Here is a 13552-nt window from a genome sequence, read left to right on the forward strand (position 1 = left end):
TCCTCGCCTCCAGTTCAGTTATTCACTGAAATGTACATTTTGAGTTACATAAAATAATTGGGAATTGTAGGCTCAGATTATAGGCCTACATTGTCTAAATCGGGCTGCCCAAAGTAGGGTTTGCGGGCTCTGTCTGACTCCCCACATAATTCATGTGGATCTTCAAAGCATACCAGAGACTGATAAGATTTTAACTTGATCTATGCAAATTCAGTTATATTTGAGGACTGTTTTTGAGATTATTTACATTGCATATCAACAAACACTTTAGAAACATAAGATCTAAGAAGTGAATGATCACTCAACATGGTTCTAAATCCAGTCTCATTATTTGACGTGTGACCCATCAACCATGTTATGTCTCGGGCCTTCTATGTGTGAAAAAGTTGGGGCACAAATGTCCTCGACTTTAGGAATGCCGCGTCAGGTATTAGTACCTCCAGAGAGGATATATGTGTCACTCTGCTGATGCAACTAGTTCTCAGTAGTATCAAGTTTCAATTTACTGCTGACTTTAGGAAAAAAGAGGAAGTCCTGGATCTGAGCTTGCACTTTATGGCTCTGTGGGAATGTGACCTCATCTCATTTCGTTTTGTGTCCCACTGTATCCGAAAGATAAAGTGTGAATCATTTGATTTCTTTATCTTCATCATACTACCGGTTTCTCTGTCACTTTACCACTCTAATTCTTTCCATATCAGACCATGTACCAATCTGTTTTGTAGTTTCATGGAATAGGTGGTGCATAGGTCTGAATCAGCCAGTATTTGTGCTTTCTTATACTGGTTTCCAGTCACATATCGAAAATGAAGTGGCTAACAGTGCAGCTCAGTTCTGCTTGTGCTTTTCTAATAGGCAGTTTAGGCCCAGGGTCTTACTGTATGTATGGAGTGAGACAGTGTATTTAGGCCAGGACTTGGCACACAGCTCTGCTTGTTGTCACTGCAGTCCAGACAAGACATTTAGTGCAGTCAGCACCTCCACAGTCTCTGAGCTCAGAATAATTGCTGCTTGCTCTGTGGTTAATTTGTACTTAGCTGCTCTTCATTTACTGTATGTTAACTGTTGAAGAACGGTTTCTCTATTTTGGGAAAAGTATTTTTGGCTGTGCGACAAATGACTCAAGCCACCACAGTGCTAACGGCATTACTTTTTCACCTCCCTTCTCGTTCCTCAACTTTCTCCCCCTCTCCCCCATCGTCCTCCCAGGAAGGAGCACTGGAAGCTGCTGTCCAGCCTGAAGACCACGGTGGAGGGCCTGGTGTCCACCAACAACCCCAACGTGTGGTCGCGCTACGGCGGCCTGCAGCGGCTGCACAAGGATATGAACAACATCCTCAGCCACGGACTGAAGAATGAGCAGGTCAGCACTCAGATCTGACCCAGACCACTCTCACTGTTTTTTTTTAAACTCGCTCCACTCTGTTGATGGGCATGACGACTGATTGTCAGGGTAGGAAATTAACTTTTTCACCACAGTAAAGTAAAGAACCAAATTTAAGTTGGAAAAATGGAAATTGTCTTTTCCAGGTTTCGTATCTACTGTCAAACCTACAGTTAAAGGGTCTGTGGTACTATGGCTTCATGTTTTAGCCTCCATAGCTTTGCCCTCTTTTCCCAGGATTTTCTTGTTGTAACTTCAAGAGGTTACGTCATGAGAAATTCATTGAATAACTTGTCAAAATGTAATAAAAATGTCCCCCCCAGTTGGTTGAACATTTTATAAAAACCTGTTCATGTAACAAATTGCTTAATAATGTCATAACATCACATAATGTAATAACATCACTTTATATTAACCAGCGTTTTAAAGGGACATTTTTATTACATTTTGACAAGTTATTACATTGTTCGGCAGGTATTAAGTTACCAGTTGTTACAGACTTCTTAGAATACAGGAGAAATATGCTGAATAATGGGACCTGGTACAAAGCGCTCCATAAAAGCCCATTGTGTCTGTCCTAGCTGGTGTTCTCTGTAACTGGGTCATGCTGCTGTTCTGTAAGGGCTGGTTTTGTGTTGCAGGTGTACTACAAGCAGAGAGACTACTGGCCGTTTGTCTGGTGTGTTCGCTACATCAGCCCGCACCTCGCCTCGCATGTTGAGCAGGTATGTTGGAGTCAGTCAGTACCAACCACACTCAGGGTTGGGATTGCTTTTATTCAGGTTTAATGGGCACACAACTCTTTCATTTCTAATGGGAGATGACGTTTCCTGAACACATTCCTGAAGTAAATTTCCCATTCATTTTTAGCCTTAACGTTTCAATGGTGTAAGGTGGACTGACCCTGAGCTATCACATTGTGAAATGACTATGCATGTTCCCAGAGAAAACATCAGTCAATCTGATTTCAGCTTCGTTGTTAAGAAGTCATATTGGATTCCTCAGTACCTTGTGAAATACTACACTACCAAATCGGAGAGGTCGCTGTTACCGTAGAAATGTCACCCCGCTCCAAAGGTTATGCGTGGTTGGTAGCCAGACCAAAGCAAACTAACATTAGTCAGCTGGCAACCTGTATCGATGATTGGCACTGCTCCACCATGGTTCTGTCAGACATGATGTCTTTTTTTTAGGGAAGAGGATAATAGTGTGCAGGGGTGAAAATCATTTATTCACCTCGATTCACACAACCTGTAACTTTCAAATCTGAGCGTCTGGAGTTTAACTTTGCTGAGAGAATAAACACAGTTAATTTTACTATGAGATGGTGGAGGCCAGGGTGGGAAATTAACACTGCCTACCAACCAAATGTTGGTAAATTGTGGCTGTGCCAGGTATGTTTGTTTGCTCCACCAGCCACTCTGGCGGGCATCCAACCTTCATTTAACTCATATGTTGTATTCTAAAGATCTAGTTGGCTTGTGAAATAGTGAAAGTGACTGGTGAACTTGGAAGAACAGGTAGTTTCTTTCCTTGCTAGTTGTGTAATGTTTGTTGTTAGTTTCAGTATGCAAACTAGCATAATAGTTGGTGAATACCTGGCACCGTTCACACTGTCAGATGCCCGCAATCCCTCCCTTGCCTGCTTGTTGTGTTACCAGTCTAGTGCTTTGCCACTGTTGCTGTAGTGAAGTTCACTGACCCTTAACCCCTCGACCCCATTCCTCTCTTTGTGAAGTGTTAATGGGATTGTGCAACAGCATTGGGATTTCACAGTTGGAATCTAATTATCTCGGCTGTCCTCTCTGTTTCTGTGTGGCTGGGGAGGTAGAGGGCTTACAGCCGGCTCGGCCATGATGTAATCATCATGTGGCAGCGGGTTAGTGTTTTTCTTTTCTGTCCTGTCCTGTTCCTCCAAGCTGTGGTGTGACTCTCACCCTGATCATCAGTTTTCCTCCTACTCCGCCCATCGCTGATTCACTTCAGTCACCTGCCTCCCACTGTGGGCCTGTCTCTTAATTACTCCTGTAATGCTTTTTGTTTAGGTGAATAGATGGAGGGATAAGTTATTTAATAGACTTTATTGGGGTGTAAAGAAATATACACAAACAATTAATCCAACTGAAAAACAATCAGGAAATGTGTAAAGATAGATCTTATGTATGGCACGATATGTATAAAAAAGTAAATATATGCATAAGAACAGTAAGGTTATGTGTAAGGTTGTTACGACCCTGGCTCGGAGGGTGGTAACATAAAGGGACACTGACAACAAAATGGAGTTGCAGATTACCACTTTAAACATTGTAAAAAGCAACAAAGATTGTTGTTAAATGTAGTGTTTCATTTTTTTACCGTCTAACTGTTTCCCATCCTCCTCTTCCCCGGGCATAGCTGTCCTCCCATCTCATATTTCTTTCTCTTTCTCTTTCCGTCCACAGTTCAGTCACCTGGAGCCGGTGCTCAGCAGTGGGGTGCAGAGTGCTGGTGAAAGCTACAAGGCCGAGCGCTGGCTGCTCCACAGCTTGCAGGTTCACATGCTGTCGGCTCAGCTCCGGCCCCTGCTCAGGCATCTGGGACACACACGCAAATACTACAATGGTGAGTCTCATGGTGGTGATCAAATTTAATAAGAAATAATGTGTGTGTGGGTGGCGAGAGTGCAAAATTGAATTAAAGCAAGCCTTCAAATTGTGGAATATCTCTCTCTTTCTCTTCTGCCATTCCCTCCCTGTCTTTCTCTGTGTCTCTTTGTCTCTATCTCTTAATCTCTCTGTCTCTCCCCTTCCCTCTCTCTGTCTCTATTTCTCTCTCTTCTTGCCTCTATCTCTCTCTTTCTCTGTTTCTCTCTCTCTCTCTCTCTTTCAGAGGAGGCCTTTCTGCTGAGTGAGCCCCATGTGACGGCCATGTTTCAATGTCTGGAGGCTGTGGAGCAGAATAACCCGAGACTGCTGGCTCTGGTAGATACTGTCGGGGTGGGTCTCACACACACACACACACACACACACGCACACACACACACACACGCACACGCACTGTAAACACACTGCTGACTCTTGATATAGCTGATTGTGCTGTCATGTGGAAGTGAAATGGAGAGACAAGAAAACTTTGAAGAATTGGTTGACATGATTGTACCTTCAGCACCTTAGCAAGGTTTTGGCAGGGAAAGTTGTGCTTCACTAATGTCTGGTTACTTTGCGGCATTTATATCATGTCACCAACATTTTGTTGTTGTTTTTTTGTCTTTTGTTTCTTTCATTCGTCCTTTTTTGTTTTGAGGTAGGTGAATGTTACAAGCCACTGTTTTTTGTCTTTGGTATTTTATCACTGTAATTTTAGCCCTTCGCTACCGTTGAGGAAAAAAAAAAAATTACCCAGGTGTGCTTAGAGATACCGGAGTGGTTAAGTCCCTTGAGTTTCCAGCCCTCATTAACCTTGGATAAAAATCTGTTTAGTGTCTGAATACAGAATACAGAAAAAATACAAGATGAATGTACCATCTGCTCTTATTTAAAAAAGAAGAAAAGTCACAAAGGCATATTCCCAGTTGATGCGACTGTATCTTGTGGTTAAAAGGATTCTAACAATTTTTCCCCCCCTCTTCCTCCTCCAGTTGTCTCCGCTGAAGGGCCCTCCGTGTCTGGGCCTGTTGAAGAGCCAGAGTCTGTGTGTGCTGCCGGGGGCCGGCGGTGCCTGGAGGAGCATCGACTCGGCTTCCAGAGGAGAGTCTCTGCACCGCCGGCTCACCACCTCCAACTGCTCCCTCCGAGACGCAGACGCCGCCCGCCACAACGCCGGCACCGCTACGGCAGGCGGCTGCCAGAACGGCAACAACACCGGTGAGGAGAACCTGGGCGGACGCGTCAAACCGGGCACCCTGTCTCTATATCCGTTATGTTTGGGGTTGATTCTAAGTGAGGTCATCCTCTGACATGATTTTCAGTGGAGAGCTCAACAAAAAGAGTTTAGTCTCGGACCCGGCTTCATGTTTGTCCCTTTGTGCGAGAGAAGGATTTTGACGTTGGACATGGAATGAAGCAAGGGAAGAGAAAACGGTCTCTATTCTGTAATCAGTAAGAGAGAGGTGGTGGAGGGGAGGGTGGGGGTGGGGGGCTCAGTATGAATGCACTACAGTGTGTTTGTGACTAGACTGACTGACTTAACCATACACTGGCCTGATTGTTCCTAGACATGGTCAGTTATTAAAGAATGTGTTGAGATCAGCTATGCTCAGTAAAATGCCTTGGACAGAATTGATCTGAACAGTATAGTTTCCCTTTTGCATCTTAAAGGAATAGTTCACCTAAACATTTTGTCCTTATCCACTCACCCTCATGTCAGTTGAAACACTGGTGAAGTTTGTATGTCAACATAAGCTTAGCTGGCACAGCTTCATTTCAGCCTTTTGCAAAATAACTGGAGTGAATGGAGATAGTTTCTTTAGAGTTCGAAAAAGGGCAAAAAAATTACCTTAAAATTCCTCTGAACAGCATAATCCAAGTTTTCTGAAGCCAAACCATTGCACATTGCACAGTGGGTCCAAAAGTCCAATATTTATATAAGACACTTGTAGTACAAAATTATTGCATCAAGAAGACTTAACTAAAATAAAACCACTACAGAGGGAGGTCCATAATTGCAGTAGAAGGTACTTTCTTCATACAAAGTATTTGTTCATACAAACTTTGGTCGTAAAGGTGTAACATAAGTAACCCATTTTCCCCAAATTCAATCCAATTTGTCTTTCCGAGTTCTCAAATTAAAGGTTATCCTCTCCATTATAAATTATAAATAAAGTATTTCTGTCTTCAGCCAACTCCTAGTTAATGACTTCTTACATGCCACCAGCATTGTTGTTAACAGATGTTTATCCCCCTGCCTCCGTTCACGCCCCTCCGGCTCCCCTAAATACAGTATTTTGAAGTTAAAAGGTATTTTTGTTTTTATTTTTGTAAAAAATAAAAAGAAACAGTGTTTTTAAAACACTTTATCCACTCTGTCTCAATCTACCCTTTGTGTTGCAGACTCTACCTCTCCAGGCCTGGGCGCTCCCTGGGTGTGTGTGTCCAGGCCGGGGGAGAGCGAGCGGGGCGTGACCCCCCCCCCCGGCCCGGCAGCGGTCCCACGCATCTCCCTGACGGAGTCCCCCTCGTCCACCTCCCTTCACCCCGAGGCCGGGGACTCCGGCGAGGGCGACTACGACGACGGCCCGGAGTACCTGGCCATCGGTAACCTGGGGCAACGCAGTCGCCGCGACTCCCGAAGCTCCACCCCAAGCATTGAGCGGGGGGATGAGACCCAGGAGCAGCCACCGGGGCGGAGCTCCCTGGCCCTGGCCCCGCCCCCTCCCCGACGCTCCTCCTTCTCTGAGGGTCAGAAGGGGCCGGGCCGGGGCACCCGGGGCCACGCCCGCTCCTTTTCTGACACGGGGGTCAATCAGAAACACAGACACGGTAAGTAAGCAGGGAGGGAACTGATATGGAAATAGCTGGGTTTCCATTTAAGTGTTTTCCTGTGTGTTATGTGTGTTGAATCAGAAACGCTGAATTGAAATGGCAAATCTCAATAGAATTTTCTCAATATTGCAAAAAAGTTTTTCTGTGCTTCCTTAAGGCGGAGAAGTGTTGTTGCTGAAGAAATTATGTGATATATATGACAATTGAAACACATTTCTCAAATAAATTACATTGCACAACTTAGCCCAATGCTAATGAATTCTTGGAATGAATTCTTTATCTTGTGATTGTGCTTCCTGACGTAGCTGTCAGGGTATCCGGGTATCTCAAAAAGTCAATGTCTTAAATACACTTTGTAAGAGCTTATTTCTTTCACTGTGCAATGACCTTTGCGATGCATGTCCACTCTTAGATAAATGCACATCAGGGTTAGTGGTATGATATGTAAAACTTATTTTTTTCCATTGTATCTTGACTAAATTCAGTTGGACTTAGTAATCAATTCCCTGTTGTCCCTTTGCTTACATTGCGCATTTATAGTTTCCGAACTTTGACTATCTATGTTTGATTGGGCATACGCTGGTTTTGCCAGCATGGCTTCTTTATTTTGTTTTTGGCTGGACCGCAACAGCGGGGCCAGCCCTATAAACGCGAACGTCTGTCACTCACTTACTGACTGAGTGATGAAGTTACACCACTGGTCGGCCGTGGCACGTGGCACACCCATACACGGTCCAGCCATATACTAGGTTTTGACCCAGTCTTGTTTACATTGATCTTAAATTCAGTTCCATGTAGCATTAATCAGGTAAGAAGTCTTAGATTTGGCTTTCTGAAACCTGCAGATACCATGTACATGCTATGTTCAGGAAGCCTTTTTTCTGCTTCAACCCAAGTAATATACATTTTATTGTTTTGTGACAAATTTGCTTCAGTTGAGATCTAGAAGAAAACATAGCTAACAAGCATGTGTTTATTTGTATGCTTTGTGAGATGTGGCTTGAACCACATCCTTTCTTTCAAGGTGGAAACATTTTTCTACAATAACACCTCTATATTCTCTGCGACGAGTAACACAACCTTTCCCTTTCTTGGCTCTGTGGTAACTTTCTCTCTTTCTGCCCTATCACTCTTTTCCCCTTTCTCTCTTTTGTCTGTTTTTGTGAAGGAGGGGGCCACCGGAAAATCACCATAATAATAGAAGATCCGGTAGCAGGTTGGCAGTGCAGCTCCACTGTGCTCCATCTCTCATTCACACCCCCCCCCCCCCTTTCTTTTCCTCCGCATGGTGATGAGTTTCCTCCCTTCCTCTCATCTCCAGCCTCGCCTTCGGCTCCTCATTTGTGTGGTCGAACTTTGAGTTTCCTTTTTGCTGTTTTGGTTCTTGTATTTTTAGGTCAAAATGAGGTGACGAGGCCAGGGACGCATAAATGATCATTTTCAGTGTCCTTTGTTGTGTTGGTTTTTGTTCATGCACGCTGTTTTCATGACATATCAATGTTGTTGGTCATTCATTGAAAGTATCATGGAAATTATTTATGACAAGTGTCCCTTTCATTACATTCAAGCTAGGGATGTGCTGATACCGGTACTGGTAGTCGATGTCAGGCAGATAGCAGGCTAAGATAAGGCATAGAATAATTTTCCCAACACTAAAATGTTACAACAAGCCATGTGTAACATGTCAGAAATCAAAACAAAGCAACTTGTTTTTCTGTAATGTCTAAGCTCATATTGTTCAGTAAGCTCATATTGTTCAGTAAAAGTGAGAACTGGATCACTACTGTGTATCCGCTTAAAAGTAGAAGTTGTATCTGTGCATCCCTAATTCAAACCATTATTCTGACAAAGGTCAGCGGCCATATTGTAGTGTCTGCATGCATTTAAATGAGTCATCCCCATAGATTTTATTGATTATTATTTCCTTCGGGATGTCAGTCCACTTCTCCATTATCGAAGGCATCAGTGCAGCATTTAATCAGTTGCTTTCCACACTCTGTGTACGAATGGTGATGCATGTTCCCATCAATTTAAGGAATTCAGTGTTGATTTTAGTGACTCAGACCCTCAAGCGATAGGTCGTCCTTAACATGAACTGTTTTCCTCTCAGAATCTACAGGCGACGACTGCTGCATGAAGGACTACAGCCCCTTCTCACCTCAGAGCAGCAGTGATGCCAGCACCCCCAGTTCCCTCTACATGGAGTCCAGTGAGTATGCTGCTATTCAAATCACAAAACCTCTCTACAGTCTGTGCTTTTTGACATTTGCATAGTAGAAACGTAGCCAGTACTCCTAGAGCAACTTAAAATGAGTGCAACAGTAGAAAAAGCTTCAATTTTTAGAGCACCAACGTTACAAGCAACCAGTAGTAAGGGGGTCAGTAGATGTAACAAATATTCCTGTGTCCCTAGAATATTTTTAGCCCATTCTCCTATCCAGAGTGACTTATAGAAGTGCAAGGAAAAGATATAAAAGCCAGACAGAGAAAGCCCAGAAGAAAATCAGGTAGAGGAAGAAGAGGCTGCGGGAAACGGGGGCATGAAGTGTCTGAAGGTAGTGAGTAAACATGGCACTCTGGACCTGAGTAAAAAGGTCATGGAGAAGTAGTTAGGTGTGTTTGTGAGTATAAAACGTTTCATTAGTCACAATACTAAAGTTCAGCTCAGTACATGTAGGAATTCGTGGTTTGGATATTTTGTCTTCCTGATAGGATGTGGTTGGTTTTGGAAAGCTTCTAGCAGTTTTATTTCATTCAATAAAGTGTTTTGAAACATTTTGATAGAACTTCAGTCAACATACACTACCAGTCAAAACTTTGGACAAACACATTTTTCTTAATTTTTTTTTTCTTCACATTTTAGAATACTAGTAAAGACATCAAAACTATGGAATTACACAAATGGAATTATGCAGTGACCAAAAAAGTGTTCAACAAATCAAAACTATCTTATTTTTTAGATTCTTTAAAGTAGCCACCTTTTGCCTTGATGGAAAGGCCTTGGAAAGAAATTCATACGTAGGCATCAACTTATAAACAAACAACAAACAAACAAATTTGAAGCATTTAAGCATAACCCTTTAGATCAAAATAGCTTTAAGATAATGAGAGACATAGTACATTCAATCAGGTGTGTCCAATCTTTTGACTGGTAGTGAATGGCCTCTGGCGTCTGTTTTGACTTACTACCTAAGGAATTTTAAAAGTGAAAGACTAACCACCGATGTATATAAATGATCATCCACCATCTTTATGCCTGTGTTTGTATATATATATATATATCATGTATTTGTGTGTGTGTGTGTGTGTGTGTGTGTGTGTGTGTGTTTGTGGTTGTCTCAGACGGGTCCCAGTACAGCAGTGTCCCAGATGGGATGTTCAGGAAGCCGTCGGAGGGCCAGAGCCTCATCAGCTACCTGTCAGAGCAGGACTTTGGCAGCTGTGCTGACCTCGAAAAGGTCGGAATTGGTCCAGTATGATTCATAACTACCAGTGGGGCTGGGTGTTGAAAATCAATATCATACTGGTTGCTGTTGGTATTGATTTTTAAGGCATCGTATGGAATGGAAACGCTTCAAAATGTTGGATTCTTACAGTGAGAAGTCAGGTTTTCTTGTTAATAGGTGATTGTACGGTGGAAATCAGCTGAGCATGGGCTTCTATTTAGAAAACTCATGAGCATGCATTAGTGTTAAACAGAATGTAATTTACTCATTTTGAAATGTGCATTCGTTAGAAATATCAAAAGCGGTACTGTTATAAAGTTGGTATTTTTATTTCAATAATTGCCCCATGTACCACCCAGGCTACAAACAGGGGCTTTAAACTGCAATTACAAAGTTATAGTCACCATGGTAACCTTTTATTATGCTCCCTTGATTCACTTAATGAAAGGAATACCCAACTTTTCATCATACAGTTAAAGCATTGAGACTTTACCAGAAGAATTTACTAGAATTTGTACTAGAATTTGTTGAATTTGTATTTGGTTTTTTACAACCATCATACAGAAAACCACTCCCACCTTCCACTACTTAAATATCAGAAATCACCTCAAGGATATAATATTTTCAGTGTATTATGCCTTTTTTCAGCCACCAGCCAAATACAAGGACATTTTTGTTGTGGTTGGGAATTTAGTTTTCTCTACACTTTAATAGTAACCAGCCATTATTTTTGAGTCCTGTTGTATTCTGAAAGTCTAGTTGACTGGTAAACTGAAATTGGCTGATGAACCTTGGGATTTACCAGCCACTGTGGCCTGTGAAAGAAAAAAAAAAGGTTTCTATGCAGTTCTAGAAAGTCTGGGAAATTACGGAAAATTGATTAGGAAATTTCCAAGTCTTTGAATGTTTCGGAATGGCACATAAAGTTATTGTTCTGTCCTGATACACATGTAGCTACACATTTTATGTAGTTGTAGACTGTTATTTCACAAATTGTGGCATTTGTTGTCATGGAAAAATAAACTTGCATAGTGATATAACCAAGTTGAAAAAACAAACCTTCAAATCCAGTTAAAAAACCTGTGTAGGAAGCCTGAAAAAGTTAGTTTCCTGCCCTGATTGCTGGCCTCATTTCCCGTCTTTCCTCCAGGAGAACGCTCACTTCAGCATTTCAGAGTCGCTGATCGCGGCCATCGAGCTGATGAAGTGCAACCTGCGGCGGCGGGAGGAGGAGGGCGAGGAGGAGGGCGACAGCGACTGTGAGATCCAGCAGCTCAAGCAGAAGATCCGCCTGCGGAGGCAGCAGATCCGCCGCAGCCGGCTGCCGCCCTGCGCATCCTCTCAGCACAGTAAGCTAACGTTAGCATGGTTTATAAAATGGATAGCTAACAGATACAGTAGCTAGTAAGGTGCTTTAGATAAAAGAATCCATAAAATGTCTTACGTTATCAGTATCCAGGATAAACATGCTCACATGTTTATAACTTGACTAAAACATAGCTTGTTTCTCTCCGGGGAAATGTGCAAACAAGGTGAGAAATAAACACAAACCACTAGTCTAAACCTGTGGTTGCCAGTCTCAAGTCTCAACAGATTAATTTCATTGTTGTTACAGTGTCATTTACTGGTGTTGATTTCAGTTATTCATTTTTCTTTCTCTCTTTCTTTCTCTCTCTCTCCCTCCCTCCCTCCTCCCCTGTAGTTTTCCACTCCACAGACAGCGGAGGCTCCAGGCGGAGCTCCCAGGACTCCTACCAGGGACTGTCCGACTCCGGATCAGCCGAGGAGGTGGAGGAGTGCGAACTGAGAGGTAGAGAGAGGGAATGAGGGAACGGCAGGAAAGATTCACACAAGGAGAGAGAGAGAGAGGGGGAAGTTAATCAGGGTTCCTACAGTGACCTGGAAACTGAAAATGAATTTGATAACTTGTTTTTGAGTTTTAGTATTGCACACAGTCTGAGGAAGTGTGATATAAACTTTTGTTCAGTCCTGATACACATGACTCAGCTGCTGGCGTTTCACATGTGATATTTGTTGTTGTGAAGAACAGCCTTCAGCTACAGTGATATGAAACAGTTGACATATCACCCAGCCACTGTAAACATACATAAATTCAAATCCAGTCTGCAAAGAGTATTGAATTTTGAAATGGAAAATGTAATGGAAGCCTATGGAGAGTTCATCATTTGCCTGTGGGAATCAATCATTTTCTGTGCGAGTCATAATTCATAACCTCACTACCATTGATTTCATATTGCTCACCAAGCAAGTAACATTTCACGTTTTACCATGGCTCATAAACATGGTACTCTGGACCTGAGTAGAGAGGTCATGCAAGAGTAGTTAGGTCTGTTTGTGAGTATAAATGTTTTATTAGACACAGTATTCATACACAAATTCAGGTCAAGTTACTCCCGCACGCCTAGGAGTTATATGGTTCTGATCATTTGACTTCCTGATAGGATGCTGTTGGTTTTGGAAAGCTTGTGTTTTTGAAGCATTTTGATAGAAATTAAGTGAACAGATGTCATCTTTTGGCTCTCGGCTACATGACGAATTTTAACAGCAAAAGACTAACCACTGATGTATAGGAATGATTTGAACAAGCATTGCTGATAGAAATATTAACAGCATGGGTAGTGTGGTTTCATGTGTGCATGTACTTTGTTTATAGGTAATGTGTGTGTGTGTATGTACAGTATGTCTCAGTACAGCAGTGTGTGCATGCAAATGTGTGCTGTAGCTTGGGGCTGATGTACATGCACCTATCAGTACACTACAGTACAGTACAGTACAGTACAGTACAGTACAGTACAGTACAGTACAGTACAGTGTATGCATGCCAGGGAGACCTGTTGACAGCCCAGTGGAGTTTATGTGTGTAAAGTGTGTGTTTGTGGTGGCGGCCGACCGTGCTGAGTGTTAGTTTCTGTCTCTCAGATGGCTGTGAGGGCCAGTCCCTGCTGGCGGTGTCTCAGAACGGCCTCTCCCTGTCGCTCGCCTCCCTCTTCTCAGGTATCTGCAGGCTGGACGGGTGGGGGGGGGGGCGAGGCCGGAGGGCTACAGACAGACTGTCCACTGTGGGGGGCGGGGAGGGGCGCGGGTTGGGAGGAAGCTAATGGCTCCATTCCAAACTGAAAATGTATTTCCTTTCCTTAGCCGCTGCCCTTCATCCCTCCTGCTAAGCGGGATGGCACTCAAAGCATAACTGTGGCCATTTTCCTGCCTTTTTTTTGTCATAATGATCAATTGACAAAATCTTG

At 43.0% G+C, this 13552-nt stretch overlaps 1 protein-coding gene across 2 annotated transcripts in view; it reads left to right on the forward strand.

Annotated features, from left to right (window-relative positions):
- The window catches only part of rubcn (rubicon autophagy regulator), a 28665-nt gene that overhangs the window by 1664 nt on the left and 13449 nt on the right, over positions 1 to 13552 (forward strand). The window contains exons 2-13 of one of the 2 annotated variants that reach the window (XM_071530782.1): positions 1210 to 1363; positions 2026 to 2109; positions 3826 to 3985; positions 4253 to 4359; positions 5001 to 5226; positions 6412 to 6840; positions 8012 to 8059; positions 8954 to 9052; positions 10186 to 10301; positions 11440 to 11638; positions 11992 to 12099; positions 13230 to 13304. In XM_071530782.1, the coding sequence (XP_071386883.1) occupies positions 1210 to 1363; positions 2026 to 2109; positions 3826 to 3985; positions 4253 to 4359; positions 5001 to 5226; positions 6412 to 6840; positions 8012 to 8059; positions 8954 to 9052; positions 10186 to 10301; positions 11440 to 11638; positions 11992 to 12099; positions 13230 to 13304 (1805 nt within the window). The remainder of the gene's footprint in view (positions 1 to 1209; positions 1364 to 2025; positions 2110 to 3825; positions 3986 to 4252; positions 4360 to 5000; positions 5227 to 6411; positions 6841 to 8011; positions 8060 to 8953; positions 9053 to 10185; positions 10302 to 11439; positions 11639 to 11991; positions 12100 to 13229; positions 13305 to 13552) is intronic. The other variant, XM_071530783.1, reaches the window with a different exon arrangement.

This window comes from Centroberyx affinis, unplaced genomic scaffold (genome assembly GCF_046629955.1).
Source record: "Centroberyx affinis isolate AG114_WGS23_722 - 3 ecotype Tasmania unplaced genomic scaffold, CSIRO-AGI_Caff_v1 ptg001979l_1, whole genome shotgun sequence".
Lineage (NCBI taxonomy): Eukaryota > Metazoa > Chordata > Actinopteri > Beryciformes > Berycidae > Centroberyx > Centroberyx affinis.